The sequence below is a fragment of the Pinus tabuliformis genome, chromosome J (assembly GCF_031772625.1).
Source record: "Pinus tabuliformis cultivar Carrire ecotype Pingquan chromosome J, CPIR1, whole genome shotgun sequence".
NCBI classification, from domain to species: domain Eukaryota; kingdom Viridiplantae; phylum Streptophyta; class Pinopsida; order Pinales; family Pinaceae; genus Pinus; species Pinus tabuliformis.
In genome coordinates this window covers 1,199,907,044-1,199,927,496 of record NC_142295.1, presented here as the reverse complement: position 1 = coordinate 1,199,927,496, position 20,453 = coordinate 1,199,907,044, and the positions used below count along the sequence as shown (strand labels likewise).

Genomic DNA, 20,453 nt, shown 5'->3' with positions numbered 1-20,453 from the left:
TACTTGTCAAGAACCTTTATTTGACCATATTTCCACAATAGTAAAAGGTTCATGACAATATATGGCAACACTCTACTTTTAGTTTAGCCCCCTTTAACAGGTCTTGTCCTACTTTGAAGTAGACCTTATTAGAGACCACTTTTGATTTTGCCTCTAGATAGCACTTTCTAAACAAGTTTCAACATTGTCCTTTGAAGCTTCCCAAACAGGCCAAAACATGAACCCTCGTCTAAGCTTAAACTTGGCCCTACAACTCAGCTTTCTAGAGTTCTATTCAGCATTATAATCAATCTTGACCCTCTCTATTTACACTTCATTGGCCTTCTAAGGCATCTCGGCCCTGCTTCTCAAGGGTTTGGGCATCTTGGCCACTTCTAGGCCTGTGGCCTAGCCTCAATCCTCTGTCACCCCTTCTTTTATACTTCTGCTCAGAAAATCCAAGGTTGGAGGCCTCCTCCTAGGGCTTCAGCCCCCTTCTTCTAGGGAAGAACAGACTCGGCCATAGATACCAACTTTCTCTAGGTTTGGATCTCTTTATCAGTCTCTTATTCCACACATGTACTCTTGCATTTGTGTCTTATGCTGACTTCAAATGGCTACTCTTTCACCAAGCTCTGATTCCATGTTTATTTTCTGAAGAGAAATGTAATGACCCACCTACAATTTACAAACAAAATTGTGAATATTCGCATGCATCTGACAGCTACATATGCATGTATCGCATGCACTGCATTAGTATATGTGCTAACCATTTACGAAAAGTCCAATGAATGAATTATTGACATACTAAGTAAATACCTAACCTCGCCAAAATATAATAAACGTATTAAGGTGGATGACTTGATATATATACCACCATAATTAGCATATTATTCAGAGTATTTTACAAAATAAAAGGGTAACTATAATATTATTAACTATGTTAACTAAATATTGTATTAATTATTGATAGTTAATAATTATATTAATGAAAATTTATATTAAATAAAATTCAAAAGAATTAAAGGAAATCAATATTAATTAAAAGATAATAAAACATAAAAGACCCCTATGCAAAATTAACCAAATCCATATTATGAACACAATATAAGGCAAGTAGCATATATGGTGAAAGGCGACTACCAATTGACAAATAAATATATATATTCTTTTATAAACACTATGAACGAATGCGTAGAGGAAAAGGAACCTCTGCTATTTAGGAGAGGAAAGGGGGTTTGGGTAAATCATTCGGGAGTTTGTTTTCGGAAAGATAGAGAAGGAATTTACAACAAAGAGCTACAAACATAGAGAAACCTTGATTTTTCTTGAAGCTTTTGGGCACGTGGGCCAAATTACTTCAATTTTGAAGTATTTTGGAGCTGGGTACCGAGATTGTGCCTAGTTTGGCAAGCAAGTTTTGGTCACTTTGGTAACGGGAACAAATTTGGGGCTACGACAACCTAGGATCGACTTCAAACACGGAAGCCAAGTATGTATCTGTGAATTAAAGTGATAAATTCCTATTTAAATTGCATCTACTAAATTCTGATAGAATTTAGGGATTTAACTTTGGGATGGTCACCACAAGAAATTGATTTTCTAATCTAATAATTACTTTCTAATGATTTCTTAATCAAGTCATCTTATGTCACATATTTCATTAAACAATTATACATAGAAAATCTCAATAGGTAATGTAATAATGACAGTAGGATCATAAAGAGACAACGAAGCACAAAAGAGACAAAAAAATTGTCATGGGAAACCAAAACTCAAGAGAAAACCTAGCAATCTTTTCTAAGAGAAATTGTTCAAATCAGAAAAAGGTACAATCTAATATTCTTAAGTCAAACTTGGTCTACCCAGGCCAAGATTTCACCACTAGTCAAACAGGTCGAAACTCGGCCTTCTACAACAACTGGTCAAACAGGTCGAAACTCGGCCTTCTACAACCACTAATCAACTAGGTCAAATTGCCCAGAAGTAGCTCCATTGACTATCCCGAAACCTGGTCAACTCTACCCCAAAAATGGTCTCGATCAACTTCTCTTTTCTACAGTCAAACTGCCCCAAAAAATTAGTCAAATAGATCTCAAAATCTTCAATCAACATTGGTCGACGCATGTCACATGTTGGTCAAACTTCGGATCTCTCTCCTTCGCACGTGCGGATCCGAACAAAAGATATGTTGTTGTTGAATGAGTGAGTAAAGTGGAGGAGTCACACGTGTATTTATATTAGATCAAGTGGGGTGACCTTTGACCAAAAGTTACACCCCATCACTTGTGGGGTCAACCTGTCATTCGGGACCTACATGTGCTCCAAACTTTACAATTTAAATTTAACTTTTTTCTTTCAAGGGCCAACATATGTAGTTAGGGAATACCCCCTGCAGCTAACCCAAAAATCAACAATTTTGTCCAAAATCCAGTGGAGATTTTTAAAAATCATAAGTTTAAGTTGTTTAATCTACAAAGATAGAGTGTCTCAAGTGTTTTTTATAGTGTTGAATCCATTTACGCATTCAAAAGTGCATTTTAAACAATATGAAATCACAATCTTACTAAAAATTGTAATGCAAGATTCCGGCCAAAAAACCATTTTGTCTATTAGCTAGATTACGGCTAAATATGAACTTAATGCTTGCAATAAACTCTTTCTAAACTACATATATAATCAATCCTATGCATATCACATTAAAAAAAATTATAAAAATTATAAAACATGTCAAAGAATAAAATTGCCAAGTGCATATATGCAACTATATGTATTATTGAGAATTTAATAAAATTAAAAATAAGAATATTTATATATGTAGAGATGTAAAATTTATATAAATATAAATAATATTATTAAGAACCAACGTATATTCATTTCAATTCTTTTTCTAAACTACATATATAATCGATCCTATGAAAATAGCATAAAAAATAAATTATAAAACATGTCTGAAAAAAAATTGCCAAGAGGATATATGCAACTAAATGTATTATCGGGATTTTAATAAAATAAAAAATAGGAATATTTCTATCTATAGAAATGTGCAATTTATATAAATATAAATAATATTATTAAGACCCAGCATAGATCCATCTCAACGCCAAATCTACCAAGCACCTAGAGGAATCAAATCTCTCTAAGTGCAAACCTTTGCTTAAATTTTGCATTAAAAAAAGGTTTTCATCTTGAGAGATTTGATTTCTGTGGCCGTTTGCTAGGTCCAGAGTTAAGATGGATCTACGCTGCTAACATATAGATGGTTGGAAAGATAGTATTATAATGTAATCTCTGGAACTGTAGCTGGTAACAATTGAGTCCATCATTTGGTTGGAAAGACTCGTATACACAGGTTGAGCTACTAATAAGATTTTACCAAGCTGGATGGACCTGTTGATTAGGGAGGAATACAACATGCATTATTTGCATTTCAGAGATCAACAAATAAATCATGCAGACATTCCATAAAAACAGGTAGGAGAAGATACCTTTAGCAAGTCTCCTATCTCTGAGTCATGATTGATTGTAACTCCAACATCTGTTATCAGTTTCACTATCCTTTTTGCCTGCACGTATGTTGCAAATGCTTTGCCTCCAAATATGCATACACGAGGGACAAACTTTGCTCTCCTTTCCTCTGGAGTCATTTCCTTCATCTTCTTATATCGATATACAACTCCCAAAATATTTAAGAGTTGACGCTTGTACTCATGGATACGTTTAACCTGCAGAAAAATATCATCTTTCATGCCAATCGGCATCTCATGATTGTCTCATAACTTCTATCACTCTGTAAATTAAATAAAAACATTTGCCTAGATATTGTACCTGTACGTCAAACATGGCATCTGGACTGATTATATATCCTGTTTTTTCTCGAATATATGAGACAAGCTTCATTTTATTGGCCCTTTTTGCTGCCCGCCATTCTTCTTGTAGCTCTACATTATCAGCAAACTACACAAATTTGAACTGTCAGCCTCTGAGCTGAAATCTAGGAAAAGAGTTCTTATTTGTTAGGACACATGCAAGAGGTAGACTGAAGCAAGCATAAAAACTGAGTGCAGCAAAAATTACCAACAAAATAAGTGGATCTAACCTTTCGAAGCTCTGCTAAAAGTTCAGTCTTAAGAATCCACTCTTCTGTTCCAAGCCACTTAGTGATAACTTTACTCAATTCAGGGTTGCAAAATCGAATCCATCGCCTGGGAGTTACGCCGTTGGTCTTATTTTGAAACTTTTCAGGCCACATCTAATATCAAACATTCAAAATAAGCTACAAGCCAACTATTCGGTAAATAGCCTATATACAGCCAACTATTTGGTATTGCTGCTACTCTAAAAAGGTGATATCAGGAAAGTTATTACAACTCGCTCTGAACTACTAACTATACGGCAGTGTGGGCCTTCTTTTTCCGTAGAAATTAAGAGCTCTGAAGGATTAGATCATCGTATAAGCAGTTTCTCAGTGTCATATATAAAATTTAAAACGTGATAAAATAAGCAAGAAAGGAAAAATATATTACCTCGTAAAAATCACTGAAAACCTCTTTCTTCACAATTTCACTGTGGATTTCAGCAACTCCATTAACAGAATGGCCAGAAATAACACATAAGTTAGCCATGCGTACCAATTTAGCTGGTTTAACAACCATATCCTTAGATTTGCTTTTAGATTTATTTTTGTCCTGTGACTTGAGCTCAGCTTTGGGTTCAGATTCTACTGCCTCAGATTTCTCTTTTACAGCTTCTTTAGAAGCTTCAACTTCTTTAGCAGCTTCGGCTTCCTTAGCAGCTTCGGCTTCCTTAGCAGCTTCTTCCTCTCTCCACAGGTCAGAAAATACTGGCACTACAGACTCTGGAAAATCATCGTTTTCCAGTATTCTCATTCCTCTGATCTTCTTTTCCAATTCTTTAAGATCTACCGTATTACTCTTGGCAATGACTTCCTTGATGAACTGCAAAGGCAGATAAACAGCCAACCTTTTATTCACTTAGGAAACTTAAAATGATACATAACTACAGTCAAATATTGATCACAGGCAACCAAACTACACATATATAGCCACGAAGATTGTTGCATGTGCCTCAGGAAGGATAAACCCTCTGTTAAGTTGTCCTACTATACACAGTGGCAGGAAGACACATTTAACAATTGTACAAACAGCAGAGATAGAATGGGAAGTTCAGACACTTGAGGACTTAACTGAATCTTATTAAATTTTCACACTTACAAGATCTTTCAGCTACAGGAAAAATATTCTTCACAAAATGGATCGTAGATAATCATCAGTAAACAAATTTGCACATGCAATATCGCAATTAACCAAAATTTGGCCAGGGGATCAACTCTAGGCATATCTTGTACCACACCCTCGTGACTTTATAAACAGACTAGAGAAAAAATTGTAATAATGAAAAAACAGGAATTGCAAGAATAAGTAGAATGAGTAGAAATGCCTAGAGCCAACTATAGATGGGTTTTTACGATTGAAACTCGTTTTAGTCATTGGATTGAGTATTTGTGCAAATCATATTGTACCATTAATTTAGGTTGGAGGAATCTTGTCCTCAGCCTCTGCTAAAGAAACTGTCTGCTTTAGGTTCTGCAATACCCCATTTTGATTCACCTAGTACATGGAGTTCTAACATACTCGTGCTCCTTGTGTACCTTGATCCTTAGAATACTTGGGCTGCAGACATTCTTGGAGAGATTCTTCATACCCCAGCCTTTGGAAATTGTGGGTAATCGGCTCTACCATTAATGTGGAGAATGAATGCAAAGAAATGAAAGCAGAGGCAGTTGCCCACTACAGCAGTCAGCACTAGTCCCAATCACTGGCATACTACAGACTCACAGAGGACTCATTTCTTTAATGTACTTGAGTTACAGAGAGTGCCTGATGCTTTTGTTAGTAATGTCCACTAGATTGGGCAATGATTGCTCTCCTCTGATCTAGTTGGGGTCAGCATCTTTTTGGTTTGGCTAGATTGCCTTTGTTCTCTGTTTAAACTTGAGATGATAACTGTTGCATGCATTGTTCAGGCTTCCAAAGTGGTCCTCATAATGCCCTTAGCTTGGGGGTGTCTCTGGTTGAAGAATACCCTATAGTTGGGTCGTGAATCTTCCTCAAGTAATCAGCTTGTAGCTATCTTTGAAAATAAGTATTGTGTTAAATGGTGTAAATTTATAGGTTGTTGCTTCTAGATGTCTAGATTTAATTTATATGCAACTATGGTTATCTTGACACAATGCTTTTTATCTTTTAAATATAGCATGCTAAATTCACGAGTTTACACCCATTTCCATTGTGTTAAAAGAAATGTATCTGTTATCAAATTCAGATATACACCCGGTGCCCAGAGGATGATAATCAGTGGGTGCATTACACAGTGGTATCATAGTTTCACGTTGATCTCTGCGGTCATGAGAATGGGATGATTTTATGAAAGGTGATTAAAGAAGACTCCATTAGTCGACAAAAAATTTATGTTGATGCTGAGATGAATCCATTACCTGACGAAAATCTTCTGGTTTCTGCTGTGATAGCTGTTACCAAAAATTCCTTGCCAAGATTTCCCATTGCAAGAAATTATTCACAAAGGTGGCACCATGCTAGGAAAAGCACAGGCAGAAAACGCACAGAAAGATGACACAAAAAACATGTAGCAGAGTTGATAAGGTCACTCTGCACACCTTAATGGAGGTCACAAGTTCAAATCTTGTGAAGAGACCTTTAAGGCTTACTGCCTTTAGGAAAATCAAGTTTGTAATTAAGGTTTGTAGAAGTAAAAAAATTCAGTGTTTGAGACCTAAGTCACATGGTTCAGGTTCGACAATGATTAGGTTCAGTTAAAAGTCAAAAAAAATTATGAGGTTCGGATGAGGTTGACCAGTAGGTCTGTCTATATATTTTCCATAGTAACTCTAAAATGATATATAACTTAAAATAGTAAGAAATGAGCATCAAAAAAGTTATCATGGACTTGGAAACTGTAAGGATAGATTACAAGCTTGAGCTGTGGACTTGGTCAACAACCATGAGGTTCGCCGAACCTCAATTTTCTTTAAGTTTGCCGAATTTTGAACCTCGAGGTTGAAGTTCAGCAAACTTTGTGACATAGTTGGAGACATCTGCAAGTAGACATATCTGCAAATAGGCCATCAACAAGTCATCAACAAAGAAGAAAAACAAGTCATGGATGTAAGGTTTGTTCAGGTCATAAAAATTGAAGTGTGGGAAACATCAACAAGTCAGCATATCAGAAAATTGCATCGGTAAATCACCTAAAGAGGAGGAAATTCAAGTCGTCAAACTAATGTTTAACAAGATCATTAAAATCAACCAAGTGTTAAGAGACATCAACAAGTTCATATAGACATATTGGACGTTGGCACGTCATGCTGGGGAGGAAATCCAAGGTTGTTGATAAGGAGTTTAATGTTACTTGAAAATTGACCAAATGTCAAACGACTTCAGCACATTGGCAATGTTAGAGCTCATATTGTATGATTGTTAAATTTCCTTGAAACTCTGCAACTACTTACATGAATAACTGAACCCTGAGGATTAGTTTATTTTCACCAAGATACAGAGTTTATAAGTAGCAGAAACACCAGAGATATAAAAACACATGCACACAAATTGACACACTTGTCTTCTTAGCAAACCCAACAGGGAATACCTGCTTCCTTGATGTGGAATTTTGTTGATTGTTCTTGAGCAATTGGATCTATTACAAAGCAATTTGTCTCTCTGAGAAAGCGTTCTGATTCTTCTCACAAATCTCAGCTGGTACAATTGATCTTGGCTTGCCTTGATCACTGCTTGATCTTGGCTCTCTAGCATGCAATTGTTCCTCTGCTGCCTCCTTGACTTACTTTGCAAAACCTGTTGTCTGGCTTCAATTCTGCCCCTCCTTCCTTGTGCACTTGAGCCCCTTATTCCTTGCGTTGATCTCCTATTCCTAGCACACTCTTGGCCCTATTTTCTAGTGCACTTCAGTCTCCTATTCTTTAGGACCCCAGCTCTTCTCTCTTGCGCACAACCAGCTCCTAAATCCAAGCACACTTGTGGCTCCTATTGCTTAGGACACAATTCCTGCGCTCCACAATCAAGGTTCTCTCACAAACTCATGAGCTTTGTTTTGTCACAAACCTTCGTGCACAAAACAAATTGTAATTTACTTGTGCCTTCGTCCTCTCTTTATATGTGAACTTCGATCCATGCAAGGAGGCCCGGCTTAATTTAGAACTCGAGCTCTGATAGCAAGTTAATTGAGAGTGTTACTCACTTTCCTTCCAATTATCATTGGACTTGTTAACTCGTGCTCTCTCCAATAAAAAAAATGGAGATCTAACTCGCTCTTCCTTCAATCAAGACTGGAGACTAACTCACTCTAACTGAACTATTAACTGCCACCTCGTTTTGTAGTCAAACTGATAAAGACTCCAAATAACTGAAGCTCCAACTCTATGCACGCTAACTTGATTATTCTAGTAAACTAGAAATAACTCATCCTAACTGAAGTCTAACTCATTAGTACAACTCGAGATCTTCACTAGCTAAGGCACAAGCCAAAAAACCTTGCTCGCTACATTTTCAACAGTGATATCCATCACACAAATGGAGGTTTGATGCTGGTTCCTTGGAGCTTTTGGATTAACTTTGGGGGATTCATCTTTATGGAGCCCTCTCTCTTCATGGTATTATATCATTAATGGAGATCTTTGGTTCATGGAATCTCACCTCTCCTTGTTTGGATGGTGATTGTGCTTGTTACGTGGTGGTCTTCCCACGTTTGCTTACCGTGCTTCCCACATTTACTTACCGTGTTGATCACTTATTGGTTTCACTTTTGATGCATATATATTATTTATTTGGAGCAGTTACAGCACATTAGGAGGGTCACACTTGTGACTTGGGAAACTCTTGTACTTGGTCTCCTTTCTATTTATCGACATTATCTTGGAAGGCTCATGTGGAAGGTTTCTTCCTGCTATTTTTGGTGATTTCTTGGAGAGGCACGTGGTATACCTAGAGGGCTACATGTGTGGTTCATGAAAGCATTTTTGAGGATACTCTCAGAGGGAGCATTTGTGGAGGCATCTTGCTAGAGATATATATTTTATTATTTCATGGAGTTTTATCATGGTTAAAACCCCAATTCACCCTTATGTCCTTTGATTTGCTTTGCGGAGATGGTCCACTTGCTATTTTGAGATTTTGATTACTTCATTCCTTGTGGTGCACTCCATCTTCTTGGAATCTTGCACATTCATCCATGGAGTTGGTTGCCTTGTGATTCACACATGTCGATTGATTGCATGCATCTTGTGGACCTATGGCTATTTTTGGAAGAGGTTGTTATGGAGCATTCCCCTAGAAGGATTATTATGTTGCTTATGGAGGATGTGTTACAACTTATATTGTATGAGGTCCCATTTTGTGATTTTCATCTGTTGTTGGTACTCTTGGAGCATTGGACCATCTTTGGGGGATTCATCTTCATGGAGCCCATTCTCTTCATGGCATCATATCATTTGCTAGAGGTCTTTGGTTGTGAGAGCCTCACTCCTTAGTTGGATGGTGATTGTGCTCATTGCTTGGTGGTAATTTCACATGTGCTTGCCTTGTTGATCACCCATTGGTTGCATTTTTTATGCATGTGGAGCATACTATCTCATTATGGTGATTTGGTATATATGCTTATCTTCGATAAGGATGAGGATTCTAATCCCTTGGGGAGTTAGATGATAATGGTTGAGAGATATATGTTTCGTGATTGTTGAAGTTTCATAGTGACTTTTGCATGATAATGTGATATTATTTAGTGTCACTGGGAGGAATGTTCTAACAGTCATTATATGTTGGATGTGAAATGGGGGAGACACTTATGGTTCGATGGATTAGCGTTTTTATTATGTCCCTTTCTCTTATGATGTCAATATGGTGGGATGATACATATTGCTTTTCTAGGACTTTCCCAAGTGATATAACTTTATAATGTTACATTTGCTAGACACCACTTAGTGGGGGAAGGTGGTTCATAATGCTAGTACCTGTTACCCACCAAAAACTGGGTAACCTATAGGACAAAACTTTACTCCTCTATGGATAGACAAGGACCAAGCACCCCTATAGGATCAACACATAACATAATGCCAAGATCCTCTACTTCTTGCTCTGGTTAGATTTCTCTCTCCCATCTAGCATTCCTTCTTGAAGGAACGTGGTCATCCATAGGCAGGTGTTTTAATCGTTTTGCAATCATGTGCTTTTACTTAATGTTATGAGCATACTAATATGGATCAAGGGGAAAACTAGATGATTAACCAATCTTGGTTGTATTCTTGTTCCATCACTTCACCTAGAAGGTTAGCGTTTGACTCTACTCTAGTGGGACCTCCACTTAGGCCTCAGGGTTTTAGAAAATGAACTACCGAGGAGGCTCTGATTGAAGTAGTGTGTCCAAGATATTTCATAATTACCATTTTCCATCTTCCCCTTTATTCCATCTCCATTCTTCGGGTTAGTGGTTATTGGTCATGAGGATTAGCACCCTTTCATCCTCATCCTTGAATCTAGGCCAGAAAAGTTTACTCTGGAGGTTGATGCAACTAAAAGATTAAATGCAAAAGATGGTTGGGACATTTGATTAGTGAGGGAAAAAGCCCAATCATTATCTATCCCCTTCATTAGCAAGCACCTAGCTCCTCAAGTGCATGATGCTCCATCGATTAAAGGAACTCTTGTATTATCCCAAACCTGATGAGCAATAAACAAACTCATCTTCAACGGGTATTATATATAATATCTCAAAAAGAAGGCTTAGGCTCCTGAGCTATGCACCCAAATCAAAGCAAATCATAAAAAAGTAAAAGTCACACCATACGGGTGGAAAAAGTAGGTCGAGGAAAGGGATAACTCATGCCTCCACGATTGCTCCCTACTTACATTTATACACTCAGGATATTGGACCTCCATTGACCTCCATTATCTAGTCACTTGGTTGTGACACCTTGCCCTGAAGTCTTTCCCAACCTGCTGCCACCATTCTCATACACACTTATGAATCGATGGGCTAACTTGGGACCTATCACTTCCTCTTGGGAACTGGATACACTTAATAGGGTTATCCATCTAACCATCCCTAATATAAGGAGGTAACCTATTTACGGGACTTGATCTAGTTAGACATTTGAAGGTGAGCTTTGTGTGAAGTATTATTGTGCCCCCAACATTAGGTATTGTCCATTATGATGCATTTATGGTTATTTCCCCTAATGATTAGTGATTTCACTTGATCTTGAGAGGATTTTGTTAGGTGGTATTATCACAGTAGTGGAGGCCTTTGGGCACATGATTATCCCTCCATCCAATAGCATACCAGAGGTCATTTTACATATTCCAAATAACATATATGACCTTATTGATGCAACTTTTCCCACCAAAAGCAAAGCATTGGGCTACTTCATGATTCCACATGGTACTTGACACTCCAAAAGTACCCTTAGATGCTAAAATGTTGATCCTCTGAAGCTTGGTATTGGATTTATAGATGATGTGCCCGGCGGACCCAAAACCCTCCCAGGTTGGTCTTGACACTATTTGATGGGCATTACATGTTTCGAAGCCCGAATGATTATGCTTATCCTTGTGATGACAGGGGAAGGCTTGCACATCACTCCTTGGCCCCAACGCTTGAGTAGGAGAGTGCCACCTTGTTAGTTTTAGTAGCATCGGAAGTGCTCTAGCCTTGAAAATTGGTAGAGAGGCTAAGGCACATGAGTTCTAAAGAACCCGGAAACCGTTTGGTGAAATTCCACCCAGATTGTATTTTATTAAAATAATTAATAATTTTAATGGAGTTCCTAAGTATAAACTGAGGGAAATTAAAACATTAATGGGTATTAATCAAAATATGGGTGAGAATGATCTAGAAGGTGGATCAAGCCATGTTTTAATCTTAGTCGTTGATCATAGACTTAATCTCGGTCATTGAAGACTCAACAAAAAAAGTATAAAATGGAGGCTTGGGGTTAATTTGGAAACAAACATGGAAAGAACGAATTGATCAAGAGTTCGATTTCTGGGGCTAGAAAGCTGAGAAATTCGAACTAATTGATCATTCAGCAGCAAAGGGGCAGTGAGAATCCGAGAGAAGGACTTTCCGGAGAATACTGACAAAGAGGCGGAGAGAGCTTGCAAAGAGGCAGCGCAGTAGCCAGGAGAACTGACACAGAAAAGTCGCCTGTCACGCAAAATCCAGCACTGCCGAAACAGCCAAAACTGTCGAGAATTGCCAGAACTGTAGGGAGAGCTTACGCAGAGGCAGTGCAGTAGCCGGGAGAGCTGACGCAGAAAAGTTGCTTGTCATGCAGAATCCAAAACTGTCGGAACAGTCTAAACTGCTGGGAATTGCCAAAACAGCCGGAAGAGCTGACGCGAAGGGCTGAGAAGGTGATGCAGGGTTGACGCAGAGCCAACGCAGAAATAGTTGGGGTTAGCCAGTGTTCTACCGAATCAACCAAGATTCTACTAGGTGAATTGAGGTGAAACTCACTTAGATTTTCCGCCAGTATTTTCTCTGTAAACGATTGCTAGATGAGCATCCTAGATTTGTATTCAGATATTTCTCCTGCATAATAATAAACCCTCAGAGCTAGTGCACCGGTTTTCCCGCACTCGGTTTTTTCAGAGACCATTGTGTCCAAAAATAAGTGTGTCCTATGTATCTTGTTCTTTGCTCTGTTTTCTGTTTCATGAGCTCAAATATTTAATTAAGTGTAGGCTGCAGAAGTAATTTGCTTCAGTATTTAGAAGAATAACTTGGTTAATGTATGTTAAAAATCAAGTAGGTGAAGTAGATTTAGAATTGCTGCAGTTGGGGTTCCTAGAGTCTAGGAATTTTCACACACCTCACCCCTATTGCACTTTTGAGGATGACGTTGGGCAACATGGTGATTACATCTTGGTTTGAAGCATTCCCATGGACATAGCACTACTTCTTAGAGTATGGATGATCCAAAATGGATCTTGGATAGACTTCTAAGTCTAAATTATTCCTCACCGAGGAAAATGAAAAGTCAAAGGTTGCTCCTAGAAATAGTCCCATTGCATACATCTTTTCATTATGAATCTGATGCAATTTGAATGGACTAAAACGAACTTCGAATGATGAAGTTAACGCAAAAGGAAGATTGCCTTTGTCCTTTGAAAAAGGAGGCATTTCTTCTAAAAATGGGCTTAAGGCCTTATAAAGGAAAATCGCATCGGAGATGTTAAAAGGAGGACTTAAAGCAAAGGCAAAAGGACCCCCGATTAGCGATCTCCGACTTATCACATGCGACCCTAGGACCGCGATATGCCGATTGTGATTAGCGATTAGAGCCAATAGCGATGATCGAAGATATCGACGATTGGGCGATCAGCCAATCGGCGGATCGGCGATCAGCACACCCAAAAGGGAAGGACCGTAGCACTGCGATATGTCGATATGCGATCAGCGATGGCGCCGATACGCGACAGTGCCGACTTGCAATTGCGATGATCAAATCGGCAGATCGGCGTCAGCGATATGAGATTGCATCGCAATATTCCATGGTATATGGAAAGAACCCCCAAGCCGTTGCGATTGCGATTGCGATTAGCGATCAGGACCCAGACCCGATGGGATTATGGACGCGATTCTATAAATTTTGAGTTCCAATATAAAAGTGTTTTCGGGCTTTTTCTGTGTATTAGCGCATTTCCGTATAAAAACCAAAATACAAAAGAAAATGCCTTGAAGCAATAAAGTCAGACCCGAAAGGAATTATAGACACAACTTTATATTATTTGAGTTCTGTAATAAGCAGGATTTCGGGCGGGCCTCAGGCGGTAAGTGGTATTGGACGGGCTCCGCCCGATCCCATACATTGGCCGACACGTGGCTTGGTGCAGGAGAGAGAAAACCGCCTTTTCGGGCGGGTAATCTCCGTGCACATAAGCCACCCAAAATAGATATCAACCGTTGGACCAAAGACCACGCAGATCAACGGTGGGCTTGCGATAGCGACCAAAGGTGGACTCGATAGGATTCTAGGGCGGATGCAATATTATTTGAAGTCCGATAGAAAGCGTCTTGTCGTATTTTGCAGTGCTTTCTGTGTATTACTCTGTGTAGTCAGAGAAACTACTTTTTGGGATTTCATCCGCGCCAATGGTCCTTTCCGTTACAAACAGGTGGCCACCATACCTTCAGCGTTTTACAATGATTGTTTAACGCTCGGAAGGGAGATGAACGAACAGAAAGCCCAAGAAAGGAATGCGTTATACGCACAGAGCCACAGAGCAGATGGCCAGACGCAGAGCCACAGAGCCGATGAGCCAGAGGGCCAGTCGAAGAGCTGAAGAGCCGCAAGGGAATGATTCCTCATGATGAGAGACAGAGGAACGGCTGGGCTATCCACAAAGTCGAAGCATTCCACAAAAACACAGAGAGCACAAATGCTGAGGTGAGCTGAGAATGTGAGTGAAGGCCGAGAGATAACGCAGCAAGAGGAGCTGACAAAAGGTCGTTTGGAGGTCGGGTGGACCCAGAAGCTCGTGAGAGCCAGAGCCGAGAGCCAAGAGCCAGAGCCAGAAAGCCAGAGAGCTTCAAAGCCAAGGATAAGATGGTGTTCTATGTAAACCAGTGGAGTTGAGTGTGGAGCTTGTAAAAAGACTTTGCCATAATCCCAAAGAATCTAGTTGAGTTGACTAGAGCTCAAGCAGACATAACCCAAGAGTATTCGGTGAACTCCATATTATATTGATGTGTGTGTGATTGTTTGTTGCTGCATTGTATTTGTTGCTTTATTTGTTGTTATATGTTTTATATCAGTTCAAGCAAATAAACTCAAAGCACATAAACAGTTTAAAACCAAACACAAGCATACACCTATTTCAAGCACTTTTTAATTCCGCAATTTGTTAATCATAAGGTCTTCGGAATGTTTAAGCTTTGGAAGCGGAAGAGGTTCTTGTAAGTTTGACAAGAAAGCCTATAGCGCCCCATTTTCAGATCAATGGAGCACTCATTAGCCCACTTGACATTGACTTGTGGCTTTTAAAGCTCATTTGAAGGATGATATCATAATGTAGGAGACAATTTTTCCCACACATGAGAATTTTGACATCTTTTGTTATGTTATTGAGCAATGAGATTGGCTTGTAACCTCATTCCTATGGAACACTCAAAGTAAACTTGTAATTAAGGGTTTTTTACTTGTATTAACGTAGAAATGAGGGAGATAGGTCCCATATAAATAGAGACTCCCCTCATTTCATTTTTCATCGTCACAAATTACATCACTCTTCTCTCTAAAGGGAGTGTGAATTAGTCTTTTACGCTACAATGGGCAAGATGTGATCTTTTATTGTGCAGATAGCTTATGGAGTTGATGGAAATTTTTTGGTCCCTGTAGCCCCTCTAGATTTAATTTGTTTTGCTCACCAATATTTAATGCCCACAACCCATTTCAATGTAGCTGATATATCAACATAATGTGCATTCAAATAAATCATTGCTAGGGTAACGCTACTCTTTTAACTTCACTTTCAACTGATAATAAACACAAGCATGCACACATAAACTTATACACTGATATTTTTGGTCAATCTCAAACCCTGGAAAAACCCACAAGGGGAGAGCCAGTCTAGGAAGATTTTATTGCTTGTCTCAGAAATTAATTACACAAGGTGCTTATCCCTCCCTGTTGATGTCTAGGAAATTGTGCCACCGTCTGGGAACTGGTGCACAGTTCAGCAATATTTAACCTCAATTTCTGTGCCACTATCAGACAGCTCTAGCTCTAGAAATTTGAGTAACAGTCAATCCTTTCAGCTCCTCGAACTGCGTGCCACAGGGCTGACAATATCTCCTCAAATTTCAGCGCTTCTGTCAGATTTTCCTGCCTTGAAAATCATGCCAAAGACTGTCAAAAATCTGCCTAAAAATACATGCAGTCAATTCTGCAATTAATGCTCTAATTGCCTTGAAAAATGCACAGATTCTTCCTCAATATCTGTGCTGGAGATCGGCCTCAGAAACTCACTGAAGCTTCCACCTATCTCCTTGATTTCCAGGCTATCTGTCTGCCTTTTCTGTCTAGAAACTTGTGTTGGAACCTCTGATCTATTACCTCGGGCTGTGTGCTAATCCAGCAGCCTTGAAACTCGGACAAGTGATAATTTTCCCTTGCTATAGCGTGTTCTCTGCTTTAGCTAATTTTACCTTGCTACAGCCTCCTTACCTTCACCTCCTCCTTGCTCTGTTCTTCAACACTTGCACATGAAGAATAATGAGCCTCCTTCAATAGAAGCTATTTCAGCCTCCTGGGGTAGAAGCTATCTCAACCTCCTCTTGTCCAACTCTACACTTGAAGAATGAATAACCTCTCCTTGCCTTTTTCCCTTTCTAGTCTCTCATAATGAAGAGAAACCCTAGCCCTTTTGATCTATGGATGAGTTTATATCTCAGCTCTCATAGATCAATGGTGGAGATCTAATCTTCACTTGAACCCCTTTTTCATGTGTCCCCCCTCATTAATGACTTCCCTAGTCACTTTATAACTTTAAATTGTACCTGGTACCTTTTTCTCCTAAAGTCACTTTAAAAACATAAAGTGACTTTAATAATATAACGTACATAGTATTAAAGTCCCTCATAAAGTGACTTTACGTCACATGACTTTATTAACTCAAAAAGTCACCTCACATGACTTTAAAAACTCATAAAATCATTTACTAAAAAGGTGTTCACATGTGTTTTCCTAGGCCAAAGGCCAAAAAAAACACTAGGAAACACTTCCTTCATACCCTTTTTCTCAACACTCTCTCTTACTGAGGAAGGTGTTTCTCACCACTCTAGAAGTCAGTAATCCTCCCTATCCCTGTGCACCTCCTAAAGATCCTGAAACCTGTAGAGTGCTTCCCTACCCAAGAGCCTGTTGCTCTACACTCGTGGCAAGGCTCACCACTAAAGCAAACTTTGTATCAAACTTGGTGGAAAACCCATCCACGAGTAGTAAGCTCATTAAGCAACAACGTATGATATATTGATTCAAAAGCATCCTTCCATATGACAGGGAACAAGGAGTATTTCAGCCAACTAAAGGAGAAGGACATCCAGTTATACATTGAGCTAGGAGATGGTGGCAAGTACTTGACTAGGGGAGTTGGTACTGTCAATTTTGAGAGGGATTCAGTTAGCTCTCTCCATATTATGGAGGTCCTCTATGTTCCAGGCCTAAAGAAGAACCTTGTTTCAGTGGCTACCCTAGAGGACAAGGGTTATGATGTCATCTTCAGCAAAGGTAAGGCTTACCTCAAGCACTTAGCTTCTGGATGTATGAATCAAATAGGTGTGATGATAAATAATTTGTACTTGTTGCAAGTTGAGACAAGCACAGCCTTGAGCAACAAGGCAGGAAGTGCGCAGGGTAGAGATGTGAGGTTTGAGGAGAGAAGGGCTCTAAGGTTGGTCTTAGAGCGAGAGCAAGTTAGAGTACCTAAGGAGGAGCTACTCGCTCCCAAGCAGGAGCCTCAGCCAATATCACAAATTGAGTCTCAGCTAGGTGGCAAGAGGGTTGCACAACAGGATGACCAGAACGAGTGGAGCCAGCCACTCAGTCAGTGATTCCCAGCATAGGGTGAAGGAGATTCAAGTGAGCCGAGAGCTTGATTTAGGAGACCTAGGAGTGAATTGAGACTCCTAGCTTTATGTTCAGGTAGGCAAGCAGCCAGAAAGGTACACCGCGTACATGGCATTGATGACTAAGTTGATAGACTCAGTGCCTTCTTGTTATGAGGAGGCAGTCTCTCAGCAAGTTTGGTGGGATGCCATGGTGGGGGAAGCTTATTCCATCATGAAGAACAATGTCTAGGTGATTGTGCCATGCCCAAGGGCAAATCATTGGTAGGCTCATGATGGTTGTACAAGGTGAAGAATGGAGCCGATGGGAGTGTGGGGAAGTACAAAGTCGGGTTTGTGGCCAAGGGCTTCTCGTAGGTTGAGGGCATCGACTATGATGAGACATTTGCTCCAGTGGCATGCTATTCATCCATTAGAAAATTCTAGTAGCTACAACACAAATAGGGTGGAAGATCCACTAGATGGATGTGAAGACAACATTCCTCAATACAGTGGTTGAGGAAGAGATTTATATGGAGCAGCCAGAGGGGTTTGAAACTTTCAGTAGAGACATTCATGTTTGTCTGCTAAAGAGATCTTTTTACAAGCTCAAGCAGGCTCCAAAGAGGATGGTGCACTCTCATTGATAGCCACCTTCAAGGATTGAGCTTCACTAAGAGTGAGGCGGATGCCAACTTGTACTACATCACGGTTGGAGGGCTTCCCACTCATTCTAGTGCTCTATGTTGACAATCTTATATTAACTGGAGCATACAAATTGATCCAAGATTGCAAGGCAGACCTTGCAAGAGAGTTTGAGATGAAGGGTATATGGCTCATGCATTATTTCCTCGGGTTGGAGGTATGGCAAAGTGATGGTGAAATCTTCTTGGGGCAGAGGAACATCCTCAAGAGGTTTCATATGCATTATTGCAGGGCCATGACCATGCATCTAGTCACAAACTAGAGGAAGGTGGACACTAGCAGAGTAGAGCGAGTAGATGCTACAATGTATAGGCAACTCATCGAGTCGTTGATGTACTTAGTCAACACACAGCCTACCATATGGTTTGCAGTGAACCAGTTGAGCCAGTTCATGATGGATCCTACCAAAGTTCATTGGGTTGATGCGAAGCATGTTTCGAGATATCTCATAGGCATGGCAGATTATGGATAATGGTATAGACAAGTTGATGGAGTGAGGCTTGAGTGCTTCATAAATGCAAATTGGGTAGGGAGCTCCACAGATCAGAAGAGTACTTCGGGTAGGGTCTTCAACATTGGGTCAGCAGTTGTTTCCTGGTTTAGTAGGAAGCAGAGATCAGTTGCACTCAATTCAATAGAGGCCGAATACATGGCTACCAGTTTGGCAGCATGAGAAGCTATCTAGATGAGGAAGATGCTTGTAGGACTTTTCAGGCAAGGGATTAAGCCTACTGTGATACTCTATCACAATCAGAGTTGCATTAAGCTCTCTGAGAATCCAGTTTTTCACAATCACTCAAATCATATCGAGATCTGGGATAGTGAAGCTACAGTACATTCCAACAGAGGAGCAGACAACAAATATCTTGACCAAGGCATTGGTAAGAGGCATTTTTGTCTATTTCAGGGATAAGTTAGGAGTTGTATAAAATCCCTTCCTTGCTAAGAGGGAGTGTTGAAAATGTAGCGGGGAAGGTCTTCTAGCTTGTGCCTTACCCAGTGAAGACCTCGAGTTAGTCTTTCTCTACCATGGATGTGAGTTCATGAGATAGACTTCGGTTTCGATGAGTTGTTTTCCGTTTACTAAAATGGTCTTCAAGCTTGCATGCGTAGGGTTGGAGCTTCAGGTACATGGAGTCTTCTTCAGTTTGACTATAGGACGAGGTGGCAGTAACAAATTCAGTTAGGATGTGTTAAGTCTTTAGTATTGATTGAAGAGAGAACGAGTTAAGACTCCAGTGTTGATTGGAGAGAGAACGAGTAGAACTCTCAGTTAACTCGCAATCACAACTCGAACTTCTAAATTGAACTAGGCCTTCTTGCATGCTTGAATTCTATCTATAAAGGAGGATGAAGGCACAAGATCAATCATTCTTGAGAGATCAAATCTTTGTGTGTGGAGTGCGTATTCTTGAGGAGCAAGTGCATACAAATTTAGGAGCTGATTTGCGCTAGGAAATAGGAGAAAGTGCGCAAGGAAATAGGGGCTCCAATGCGCAGGAAAATAGGAGCAAGGATCAAGGATTCTCAAGGCAAGTCAAGGCTATTCAATAGGAGAACAATTGTGTTCTCAGAGACAGATTGTTAGATGCAATAGCAACATGAATTGTAATAGATCCAATTGCTCAAGAAAAATCAATAAAATACCACAAGGAAAGCAGGTTTTCCTTTTGGGTTTCCTAGGTGAAATAAGCATGTCAATTTTGTGTGCATGTGCTTTATCTTTGGTGTTTTTCCGTTGCATATAGATTTTGAAGAAACTCTATATACTAGTGAAAGTAAATTTGGTTTCGCTTTACAGTTGGCTTGCTTTCAGTAATTCATTTAAGTAGTTGTAGAGTTTCAAGGAAAATTAACAACATTCTTACTCTATATTGCAAAATGCAAGAAAGAAACTATTATATAGATTCACGAGGAAAGAAGAAATTCATTCTCATTAGCAAATAAAGATTTACAAAATACACAATTACGTGCTTCAGCAACTCCCATGCTTCATTTCGCCTCTAGAACTCTCTCATAGTAAATGGCCTTCACCTCTGCAACACTATCTATTGTCTTCAACTTTGCATGAACCCTCCTCTTCCTTCAGGCTCTCTCTTCTTGCTCAGCTT

At 39.6% G+C, this 20,453-nt stretch overlaps 1 protein-coding gene across 1 annotated transcript in view; it reads right to left on the bottom strand.

The window, feature by feature from the left end:
• PHS1 (Glycosyl transferase, family 35) overlaps positions 1 to 20,453 on the bottom strand; it is a 55,233-nt gene that overhangs the window by 6,264 nt on the left and 28,516 nt on the right. Inside the window, exons 8-11 of the mRNA XM_089379194.1 lie at positions 4,506 to 4,937; positions 4,079 to 4,231; positions 3,808 to 3,936; positions 3,468 to 3,704 (exon numbers count right to left, since the gene is read on the bottom strand). Coding sequence (XP_089235320.1) covers positions 3,468 to 3,704; positions 3,808 to 3,936; positions 4,079 to 4,231; positions 4,506 to 4,937 — 951 coding nt within the window. The remainder of the gene's footprint in view (positions 1 to 3,467; positions 3,705 to 3,807; positions 3,937 to 4,078; positions 4,232 to 4,505; positions 4,938 to 20,453) is intronic.